General features: G+C 36.3%; 1 protein-coding gene across 1 annotated transcript in view; it reads left to right on the top strand.

Moving 5' to 3' along the window:
• Window positions 1–12,556, top strand: part of LOC116906184 (DNA polymerase alpha catalytic subunit-like) — a 182,562-nt gene that overhangs the window by 9,946 nt on the left and 160,060 nt on the right. The window contains exons 6-7 of the mRNA XM_032909150.1: window positions 3,356–3,487; window positions 8,605–8,779. Of these exons, the coding sequence (XP_032765041.1) occupies window positions 3,356–3,487; window positions 8,605–8,779 (307 nt within the window). The remainder of the gene's footprint in view (window positions 1–3,355; window positions 3,488–8,604; window positions 8,780–12,556) is intronic.

The following is a 12,556-nucleotide window of genomic DNA, read 5'->3' on the forward strand; positions in this document are numbered from 1 at the left end:
TTGGAGCATCAAATTCAATTTCTTCTGCTTGTACAAGTGCTATGCCAACTATGCCTTCTTAGCTCCTTTTTTGTTTTTTGAGACAGGTTTGTCTCTCACTGACTTAGTTTATTGACTTTATTGACTGGGTTGCTGACAGGCTAGCCTGTAAGTTCTAGAAGGTGCAGGGAACTGCCTGTCTCTGTCTCTCCAGTGTTAGGAGTGGCAAGTACTAGCAACTGATTGGACTGCTTTGTCATTTGTTTTTCTTATCATGGATTAAACAATTTAATGACAAAACCATCTTTCAAGCCCGTTTAGAGTTTCTAAATAAGTTTGTTTGGGTATAGTAGTGATAGCTGGCACTTGGGAGGCAAAGGCTTTTTAAAGCCCACCTTGTCTATTTATTGTTTTGAGGTGCGCTAAGGCCACATAGTGTGACAGCGTTTTTGTTTTTTTGTTTGTTTTGTTTTGTTTTGTTTTTAATTTCTGTAGTGTTGTTACAAGTATAGTAAATTTTGATGAATTATATCATGATCAGAGGTCTGTTTCAGTTTATAGTAAGCTATTCATCTGTAAAAGGTGAGTTGTCTTTCTGTTAATCTTTAACTTGTATCATTTAAAATTTGGGAAATTGAGATTTTGCATTTTATTTTGCTCAAAGGTGAATAGACTAGAAAAAGACTGCCCCGTGGATGGTATTAGAAAATATGGTTTGTTTGTGTTTGGTTGCTTGGTTTTATTATCTTTGTAGATAATGTTGGCAGAACTTGAAAATGGCAAGTTAGATTAGGATGGAGGCCTACATAAAGTGGTGAGATTTACTTTTATGGAGATTTTAGGCCTTGTTATAAAAGTAAAACCATCTGTGATTTTTCTGGAGTATTGTAATCTTAAATATTTGTAAGATAACACAACATACTGGTTTTAGTAGTCATGGAGACCTTGAATATATACCACTAGAGTGCATTTAAAATATTTTTTAAATTGTATGCCTGTGTCCTTGGAGCTGGGGTGACACAGGTTTGTGCATATGTACGTGTGCGAGTGTGGGGGATTCATATGCCATGGCATGCATGGCAAATTCAGGGGACAGCTTGAAGGAGTTAGATCTCTCTGTCCACCACAGATCAAATAGACCACCCATCAGGTATCTTTCCAGCTCGATATATGTGGGAGATATGTGTGTGTGTGTGTGTGTGTTTCTAAGTCCAGCTTTTAAAACTTTTGATACTTTCTATATCATCATTAGAAATACTGTTCCATAATGTTCAGAATTTTAATATTGTACTAAAAATACTGTTTTAAAAAAAGGAAAGTTACCTAGTATAATGGCATTTCTTAATTTAAAAAATATTTCATGAGTATGAGTGTTTGGCCTGCATGTGAGTACATAAGTACATTGCACGATTGCTGGGTGTCCATATAGGCCAGAGGAGACATCCAATTTCTTGGAACTGGAATTACAGGTAGTTGTAAGCCTCCATACATTACTGGGATGTAAACCCAGGCGCTTGGCAAGAGCAGACAGTGGTCTTAACCACTGAACAATCTCACCACCACCACCCCATTTCCCATTTTGCAAAGCTTTATCGCCTATCTTGGTAGACACTATCTGAACTTTATTGCCTACTTTCCATGTCTATTTTGTTGTAACGTATGGTTTTACCGCTCTATAAAAATAAATTTCAGTTGATAATTAGAATAATCAGAGATAATTAGGTAAAGGTAAAAGTATTTATATTTTCCTGATAGCTTAAAGACTCTTCTTTGATCCCGCATTAGAATTCTAGAGGTTGTATATTTTAAAAAGTTGTTTGTGATGTGAAGTCTAAAGTCAGTAAACTGTGTAGGTTGGATTTTTACTTATTTTTGTTAGTATATATTCATTGTATAAAATAATGTGTTATATGTTTAATGTGTTCTTTCTCCATGTTTGCCATCTATTTTTATCTTATTTACTCCTGTATTGGACTTTGAATAGTGGGTATTTTATCTGTGTATGACATTGTAGAATTTGTTGGTTGGTTCCCTGAACTTTGTGGATATTAAAATGAGTGTATTTCAAGTACACTGTTTAGAAGCATGTTAGAATATTCCTACTTCATTAGAAATATCCAGTATTGGGAAGATGTCAAGTTCTAAGAAGTGCAAACATGTTTTCTAAGTTTCGAATTGGGCTTGAAAGGTTGTATTTGATGATGCCTATTGTCAGATTGATTCTTTTTTCTTCTTCTTAAAGTAACAGGTTTTATTTAGTTTAGATTTTAAACTGCTGGTCCACATGTCCAAACAACTAGTTTCCTTACCATTCTTTCAAGCAAAAATTTCATTCTATGTAATTTCTATGCATTCTATGTAAATAGTATATAGTTTAGCCTGTAACTCAAATAGTTCCCAAACAATTCCTAGAGTACCCTTTTATTTTTCAGATATGTTTTGTATATTCATTGTGTTTAATCATAAAATAGCACACTTGGTATCAAAGTTTAAAAGCTTTAGGAGTTACTAACTTTGCTAGATATGATGGGTCATGCTTGTAATACCAGCATTCAGAAAAGTTGAGGCAGAAGGATTGCCTTACGTTTGTAGCTAGTCCGTGCTGCATAGTGAGTTCTAAAGTCATCTTGTGCTGCAGAGGGAGACTGCCCCCTCACAGTTACTGGATTTTACTGCTTAGTCAAGAATGTTCTCAAGTGAAAGTACCTTGCTATGGTGGTAGAAAGAATACAGCGACTATTAGTACAACTTGGTGCTCCTCTTGGGATTCACATTTTTAAGGCAGCTACCATTTTATCCAGCTTTCCTTCTGTATCATCAATACAAATACCAGTGTTAGAAAACACCTTTCTCCTGACTGGTGCTGTTCCAGATCTTGTGTGCACTTTATGTTACAAACTCATTGCTTAAGTTGACTTTCAGGGTAAATTCTGTGCTGTTTGGTACATTGGGGTGGGGGTGGGTTATTTATTAAGAAGTCTTTGAGAAACAGATCATTAAATGAGGGCAGCTGTTATTCTTCAGTCTAACTAATCAGATGAAAAAACTACAAACATGAGAACTCTATGGCTACATAGAACACTGGAGCTATAGTCTTGATTTATTTTAAGTATTCAAATTATTATGTGAGAAAACCCATAAATATATTTATTTATTTATTAGGCTTGTGTATGGTTATGCCAATTACTAATTGATGGAGAGAGAGACCTTGAGAAGATGGACTGTTGGACGATAATGTGGCCATGTTGTCTGCATTCATTGTCACTGTTATGCTATACATATATGATTCTGGCAAAAAATGTTTGATACATGTATGCATAAACAGTTTTATTCTAAATTTTGGTGGGATTTTTGTTCCCCATTTTTTGTCTTTTAGGCATTGACAAAGGATCCCCAGGATTACCCTGATAAAAAAAGTCTACCTCATGTACATGTTGCACTGTGGATAAATTCTCAAGGAGGCAGGAAGGTGAAAGCTGGCGATACAGTGTCATATGTTATCTGTCAGGTAAAACTATTGTGGAAGACTTGTGCTTCTTAAGAATAGTAGTCTGGGAAGGTGACTCAATGGGAAAAGTGTTTGCATATATGAAGACCTGAGTTCACATCTCCAGAATTCACATACAAACAGGTAGAGTAGCTTGTATCTGTAACTGTAATACTGAGGTCATGCAGATACTCAGAACTTGATGGCATTCCTTGAATGACACTGTTTTAAAAATACAGAGATGGTTCAGTGGTTAAGAGCACTGACTGCTCTTCCAGAGGTCCTGAGTTCAAATCCCAGCAACCACATGGTGGCTCACAACCATCTGTAATGAGATCTGATGCCCTCTTCTGGTGAATAAATCTTTTAAAAAAATATAAAGAAGAGTACTGGAGAAGGGCCCAGCAGTCAAGAGCACTGGCTTGGTGGCTCCAGAGGATCTGATTCAATTCCAACACCTATATGGTGGCTCACTACTGCTTGTAACTCTAATTCCAGGAGATCTGGCACTCTCTTCTGGCCTCCTCAGGTACCAGATACATATATGTTGCACAGACAGACATACAGATAAAACACATTTATACATAAAGTACAAGGAATATATGTTACCTGATACGTACCTTTCCTCCACGCACATGTGCACATATGAATGTATATACACACTAAACCACTGGTCTACGTATAGGAATCTTGGGTCAAAGCTAGATTGCCATATTACCTTACTTAGTAGTAGTCTTCTAATTAACTGGTCCCATATAGAGATGGTTTAGTTAAGCTAGCTTTCAAGTCTTAAAAACGGAGTTCTATAATGTTTCATTACAAGTTTCACAAGAAATTCAAAGTAGGATTTGGAGATCATTTGAAATTATTATTAATGAGGCAGTTTTATAATAATTACTGCCGTTTCAATGCTAAAATAATTTTTGTGACAATATCATGGGCTGTGATTGCTTACTTAGTATGTTAATATGTGTAATGCCTTGCATTTGATTCCCAGCAATACAAAAAAGAGAAAAGAAAGTATATGTACTTATAGTGGTATGACTAGCAATAGTAGTGGGTTGTTGTTATCAATCGTTCTTTTTGTGACAGTTTTCATTGTGATGAGTCAGTGGAGTGGTAGAATAAATGGTTTGTCTTCCTAGCTCATCAAATGAATTACTTGAAAAAATGTATAGCTCCATGGAGAAGGTTGGAAGGCCTGAAGATAGACTTTATGAAAGAAAGTAGAAATGATCCACCTAGTTTTTTCCTTTCTCCTCACCCTTCTCACTTCCCCTTCTCTCCCAACTCTCTCCTCGTGTTTCCCTTATTCCTGTTTTGTAAAACACCTCTAAGGAAATATAATCTTTCTCAGTACACTTTCCAACTGAAATCTAGTTTTGTTTGAGAATGGCATGTCACTAACAGGGTCCGTAGGGAGGTAGGACAGAGGAGGACATCAGGATTTTTTTTTCCCCTGAAAGCACTTGACTCCAGCTGGAAGAAAAGAACATCAATCTTTTCTCCCTGTATGCAAAACGAAGTTAGTAATAAGCCTATCTCAAGTTCTTTAAAATTACTAATGTATGGTCTACTTCACCCCAAGGCATAATTTATCTGAGTAAGATTTTTTTTTACATTCATAAGAGTCATATTACATTATTATAGTAAAAATTTTAGGTAAGCCTTAAAATTAATTTCTATACAATTGACCTTTGCTAAAACCCAACCAGTATGCTTTCCAAGCATAAGTCTTCATGGAACCCAAGGCTCGTCTGTTAGTGTAATATGGGCCTCATACTGTAGATGATGTACATAACAGTGCTAAGTACATGGACAGGAATCGGCACTTGACTCTGTCTCCCTCCTAGGGTTACCCTTGATTAAGAACTGTTAGAGAAAGCCAGTTCCTGCAGGAAAATATTTCCATAAATGTCTGCCTTGCTCAGTTCCTTAATGTGCTTTGCATATTGCTTCTGACAAGTCTCATCTCAAAAAAACAATTTTCAAATTATGCAAATAAAGATTTTAGTAAATAGGCTAGTTTTTTTTCACTTATGTCTTCATATAAATTGAAAAGCTCTTAGATTATTAATGACAAGAACAGATGGTAGCTTATAACTTTGAAAAATAATACAGGTTCAGTAAAATAGCATCTAATGATGAAATCAGGACAGGTAAATATTTTGTTTAAAACTGGAGTGGAGGCATTTGGTAATGTATAAAATAGTATGATAGATGTATTTCAAAGTCAAACTTGCATTCCTTAATGTCAAAATATTTGCTCTTATTCCCGTTTTGATTAAAATATGTCTTTAAAATGCTGGTGCTAGTGCAGTACAATAAACCCTATTTGATGTCACTTTAGCATTTTGCCATCCACTTAATACTCGTCCTTCTTTTAAAAGTACAATACATATTTGTTTTAATTAACTTATTTTTTCCTTAACACATTCTAAGAAAAGGGGCATAGGATTTTAATTTGCTATTGTTCTCCTCAGTGGGACAAGTTACCTTTCATCAGGATTGGTCTCCTTTTCTTTTAAGTTTCATATCATAATGTTTAGAAAAAGTATGTGAAAACCTGTGGTAACAAATTTCTAAGATTGTTTATTGCCTGGAGGCAGGGTGTCCTCTAAGAATATCCTGTTTTTCGAATAGGTTCAGTTTTATTTAATGTTTACTATATAAACACTGACTGTATCATACTGGTAACTCAAAGATTTATTTTTAAAATTGTGATGAGTGTTTTGCCCACATGCATTGTGTACAACACATACGTGCTTGATGTCTGTAGACACAGAAGAGGGCATCAGATCCCTTGGAACTGTAGTTACAGACTGTTGTGAACTGCCATGTAGATGCTGGCAACTCAATCCCAGTCTTCTGTAAGACCAACAAGTGCTCCTGATTGTTGAGCTATCTCATCAGCCTTTGTCTACTAATTTAATCTTGTAATTACTTAGTTTACACAAGTCATCATTTTTGTAAGGCATACCTTTGACATAATTGCTTTAAGAGGACCCCCTGTCAACCACTGAGATTTTTTTCCATTAGTTTCCCATTAACAATGGCTTGTGTAGAGCACCTGACTATTCTACAATTCATGAATTGATGCATGGATAGCCGAAGAAAGGCCAGCTTTGCTTCCATAACCATTCTTAGAAGATATATAAAACATGGCCACGTGTGCCATGTTGTTGACGTCTTGTTCGGTTTAAGGACTAGATCTTTGAGTAATATATCTTAGGTGAGAGCCAAAATGGATTTCTAGCACATTATAAAAGCTGTTAGCTAGCCAGTTGTGAACTTCGCTATGTTTGAGCTTAAATTTTAATTTTAGTATATGTGCTACTGAAGCGAGCACGAGCTTAAATTTTAAAAATACAGTAGGAAATATGTTAGGCTCACTCTTAGCTACAAGCTATATAGAGGTAGAATGCTTTAAGTAAAAAGAATGCTCAGAAATTTGCATTTGCTGTTTAAAAATACAAATATTCCTTCATGAAATCTCCTGGTGATATGTTTGAAAGTAACTCAAGCACTTGGTGTGCAGTTCTTGGGACAGAACTTAGGACCGTGTGCATGCCACACAAGTATTTTACCTTCCCTCCAGTTCACTGTGCCTTAAATTTTCTTCACTTCTTCAAAATTGATTAATTCATCATTAAAAAGTAATTGAATTCCCTCAGTGTGGTGGTATAAACCCAGCTCTTGGAAGGTGGAGAGATGAAGATCAGTAGTAGTACAAGGTCATCCTTTGATACAACAGTAAGCTAGAAGTTAGCCTAGGGCAGTATAAGATCAGCAACAAAAAAAAATCATGAAAGAAAAAATTAAACTCAACAGAAAGCTAATTTTATTGGGTGAGCAGATTTTTGGTATTAAGAGGCTGTCTGAGTATAGCAATATGGAGACATAGCCTGTTGGTTGTTTTCAAACTCCGGAGAGCAGCTGCTACTTATTTTTACCTTACAATTCAGTTTGCTTAAAGGACATGATTAAGCCTCATTCATTCTCATTAATTTTTTTTATTGAGTTGTGAATACGAACAAACAAATTTTAACCTGAGGGTAGCTTTCTTTCTAGAGATTTCATTATACTTTAGACCAGGTAGCACCTAAATGAAAGACAGATAAATTCTGCTACTATTGGGAGCATGTGCTGAGAGAGAAGGCCCTGCCTTGTGTCTCTGGTAAAGACCATGATGTGGAAGGTTGCCTATGTTTTGAGCTGAATGCTGAGCTGAGAAGAGACTGATTGTGGCAGGAGTGAAAGAATAGGATTCACATTATAATCAGTTCTGCAGAGCAGCTGAGCACTGTGAATAGTTATAATTTACTAGTCTGAATATTAAATTCTGTTGTTTCAGTCAAGAGGAAGAGTGGAGTGAATCATTGGATGTTGGTCCAGTAGAATGATGACTTTTTGATTCACAGATGACAGTGACATCACTACAGAGCTGTATGTGAGCTAATTACATAGAATCTCACAAGTTTAATTTTATAGTATAAAAGAAATGGCTCCTGAAAAGAGTATTTATCCCACCTTCATTTGCTAGAGGAGGGACCGACTGAATAGTACCCCTTCCACTGGTCATGTATTTGACTCTTGAGCGCTGCTGCTTTGTAGGTAGATTAGTTACTTTTCTTGTCGCTGTGATAAAATACCCCAAAAGAAACAAAGGACAAAGGATTTATTTTGGCACACAGTTGAAAAGGATACATGCTTCTATGGCTGGAGTTGTCGCTGGAAGAAATTGCATTAACAGAATCAGAGGAGTGTTATTTATTCTTTTATTGTTATGTCTTTAAAAACCTTTCTCAGTAGACTAATTATCACTAGTCTTTTCTCTTTTTCTTCTATTATATGGCAGGTAGAATTATAATCTAGCTAGTGTCATCTTACTGGTTTAATATCCTGACAGAAAAGAACACAATACACTGGATTTACATTCTCAAGCTGTGGATAAGGTTGAGACCAAAAGTTCTTAGTCTTCCTATTCTAAGATACATATGGGATTTTGAACAGGGCAAGACTTCTTAGAGTTTGGAACTGAGGACATAAAATTTAAACTTTTGTCCATTTGTTTGATTAAGCAAGTGTATGTGTGATTGAATTGCTCACAAATTTACCTATTCCGTGTCTTCTTTTAGGATGGGTCAAACCTCCCTGCAACTCAGAGGGCCTATGCACCCGAGCAATTGCAGAAACAGGACAATTTAGCCATCGACACCCAGTACTACTTGGCCCAGCAGATCCACCCTGTTGTGGCTCGAATCTGTGAGCCAATAGATGGAATTGATGCTGTACTCATTGCATTATGGCTAGGTAAGTGTCCCAAGCTCATGAAAAGCCTCATAAAGTAGTAGTGATATGCATATTCCTCCAATGTCTGTTAGGATCCCTGCTTGTGAAGCAAGACTGTGTCTGTTATCTTTTGTTTCTTGCTCTTTGTATTTACTTGGCTTGTCTATCTCAGCAGAATGTGAGGTCCACATACTTGCTACCTTTCTAAGTCTGTGCCTACAGGTGATACTGAACGAGTGCTGAGTGAAGAAAGAATTTTATGTACTAATGTGATCACGGGGCTTCCATTTTTAAAGGTCTACTTAGTCGCCTTCCATTAATAAGGAGGCTAATGATTTTTTTGCATTTTTTATTCATCTTGTCGCAAGGTATTTTGTTAGAAAGTGAGAAAATGCATCTTTAACTTTTAGTTTTTACTTTAAAATTTCTAAAATTAGACTCACTGTTATTATCCAGAAATTGGATGGTTCCTAATTTATCATCATCTCCAGAGGTGGCAGCTAATCTTGAGGCACCAATGTCTCTTTGATTTTTTTTTTTTACAGTTTTACCCCTATGCTATGTCATTATTGTCATCTTTGCTTTAAAATAGGTTTCTTAAACATCCCTCATTTCAATTCTATGTGGCCAGAACATAGTTATGTTGCTTTTAAGGTCCTTACTCTGTTCTATAGTAAGCAAAGAATGTTTTTAAAGGACTGCTTAATAAAAGTCCTTAGATGGTACCTCATTCTCCATAAATCAAGGGCAGTAATGCTACTGACATCTCATAGTCTTTAGCGCTGACAATTTCAGACTAGTTTCTAATTCCAACCTACATTAACCTTGTTCCTACTCTGCATTCCATGTTCTCTAAATAATGTGTTGCTCATTTTCTCTCTTATTTGTTGGAAAAATTTTCTTTCACTTTAACCAAAATGTTGACCTGGAGTGTCACAGGACATTGGCCATCTCTGGGGCCCGGTTTTTATATTAACAAGCCTCTGAAACTTGGTTGCACGTTGATGGTTTTTGTGGGTGATAGAATATAGTTGCTCTCACAGAGATAAGCTATATGCGTGATACTTAGCACAGGACTCGGAGTAGAGGGAATGCTCAGCATGTGATGGTAAATCCACCTGCCATGCTACCTTCAGTATCCAGTGTAAACATGTCCATCTTCCTTCAGTCCACAGGATTTATGAGTAGGTAGTAGTCAGTGTGTCTTTGGAATGTCATTGGATTTTCCAAAGCTCATTATCAAATCACATATATTCCATCGTGCCCGTGTTGAATGTGTTTCTGAGATCAGCCCCGCCACCCCCATCCCTACTATCCCGTCAGTGTCTGATCTGGAAGTGGAAACTCATTTTTGACATTTGCCTAAGCAAAACATAATTAGGAAGATAAAATTCTGCTACCAAAATAATCATATAATGTATTCTCCAAGTTGAGTTGTATTTGATGATGTTTATAAATCCTCAGCTGGGAGGAGGAGACTATAAATGCATGATTTTTAGCATCATGTTTTTGGTTATATATTGAGTGCTTACTCTGTTTGCTGTGATAAGTACTTTCCATATCTTATTCAGTCATCGTGACAGCCTCCTTTAGGCATATTGCATTAACTCTATTTTACAGAAGAGGAAGCTAAGGTAGTTTATCATATAGTAAGTAAGTATGGAGCTGTAGTTAGAGTTTTGCTAAGCTCTGTGTGATTCTAAAGGTTTTGCTCCTGAGCACTGTGCTAAACTTGCTCCTTAGCAGTAAATAGCATAGCTCTAAGAGACTGAAAGATGTTCCTTACCAGGAATGATGTGGGGGAGATTTGCAAGCATGAGGAGTTTTGCCTTTGTGCCCTCTTAGCATATCTAGTCCTTTATCTGCTCTCCCAAGTTTTCCTTTGGCTGTGTAATAAATAATCTAATCCAAAGGCAAACTATCCTGTCTGTCTTTGGTTTTGAGTCTCCCAGTGGTCAAGAATTGATAGGGAACCTTAAAAATGAATACCGTTTAACAGAAGGAAGTTCAGAGCACTGCGTTCCATCAAAAGAACTGGACAATAGAGCATCATGAGTCTTTCCTGTGTGCATAAGTTTGAGACCTACTTGTTATTTCAAGAGTGGTAACATTGGGAGGGAACTAGACTGATTTTGTTGATTCTGAAGGTCATAAATAAGATTCCATGGGAACAGATTTGTGTTTTGGATCCTGGGCTTCAAAATCAGAGGCTTGTCTATTTATGCTAAATACATACTCTCTCATGAACCTCAATCCTCAATAGTAGGCATAGTTTTAAAAAATCTTTTTAGTTTTTAACAGTTTTACTCCCTATTATTTACTTAAATTATAATAACTTGCTGCTTTATGAATCCAGTTTAAATAATTTGCAAAGCTCTATTGGCAGATTAATGAGCCCCATCTCTAGAGGTTTCTTGTGCTATCTTTCATTACTCTCAACTAATCTTAATTTGTAGAGGACACCTTTTAGTCTTGGACATGTCCTGTGAAATACCCATTCCTACTCCATAATCAGAAAGGTGTGAAAGCAGTGGCTTGAACACAAGTTTTTAGTAGCCCCTTCTTCATGCCATATAGTTGATTGAAGTCAGTGGAAGGCCTCCATCTTGAGACATGAACAAACTGCTGTTATTCTCTCACTCCAACCTACTTCTCCTCTATTGGCCTCTTGATAGTGGATGTTTTAATGTCAGTGTGAGAAGTTCTTGTCAATTGTGTAGTTATCCTCCTCTCCTGTGTCTCTTCTCCCATCCTCTCCATTACTAGCCCTACCAGTAACATATCTTTGAGCCTTTTATTGTTCCCTCTTTCTTCATGTGAAGTTCTGCATTAACAGTATCAGCAGGAAACATTAGTGGGTACTAGGCAGCAAGGTAGGCATTTGCTTCTGCCCTGTTAAGGAACTGCTTTTATCGGCACCCTTTATTTCTCCATTCCACATGAAAAATTAAGGTGGCTGTTCACTTGGGACTTTGAGCCCACCATTACAGGTTCTCTTGGAGTTTGTGGTTTTAGAGAGGGATAGGGAGGAGATGTGGAAGTAGAGGCATAGTAAGGGGAGTGTGACGGGTTATGGGCTTTCTAAGAGGTGCAGCTATAGGCATAAAATTACTGTAATTTATTTTCAAAATTCTAAATCTGTTTTCTTTATGTAAAAAAACTGCAGTTAGTGAACTGACATTGTTAAATCAGTTGAAGTGTACAAATGTATACATAAAATACAAGCCCTCCAACTGCCTAATCACAGACATAAAATAATTCTCTTGCTTTTAATGTAGTTTTTATCTTTGATTAATGAAATGCATAACAGTGTCGAAACTTTAGTGAAGTTTGATACTTTGTCCTTTTAGTTAATATAAAGAAATCACGAATAATGGTATAATTTCATTTAGGAAAATTATTAAGTTCGTGAATTTTTTTTTATTTTTAAGTCCCTTTTGTTGAAAGCAAGTATATTTTTCAACTACCTTTTTCTTTCTCTAATGCCTTTATGCTACTTTCCTTGAAATGAAAGGCAAGCATCAAGTGTTGGTTTTATCCTGTGGCTTTGCTTTGGAAATTCTCTATTTCTCTCCCATCAAGATGTCTCCTGAAGTCTGATGGCATGTTGCATGGCCAGATGTTCTATATGGGAAGGGCATTTTAGTGAAAAGGGAGAAAGAGGATAGTGTACTAAATAATTCAGTGAATAAGTCTGTTGAATTGAAAGAGAATAATTTGTTCTAATAACTAATGGTTCTCATTATCCCAGTATAAAATGTGTATCATTTTTCTGAAACTTATGTAAGATTATTACTA

The sequence above is a fragment of the Rattus rattus genome, chromosome 7 (assembly GCF_011064425.1).
Source record: "Rattus rattus isolate New Zealand chromosome 7, Rrattus_CSIRO_v1, whole genome shotgun sequence".
Classification (NCBI taxonomy): domain Eukaryota; kingdom Metazoa; phylum Chordata; class Mammalia; order Rodentia; family Muridae; genus Rattus; species Rattus rattus.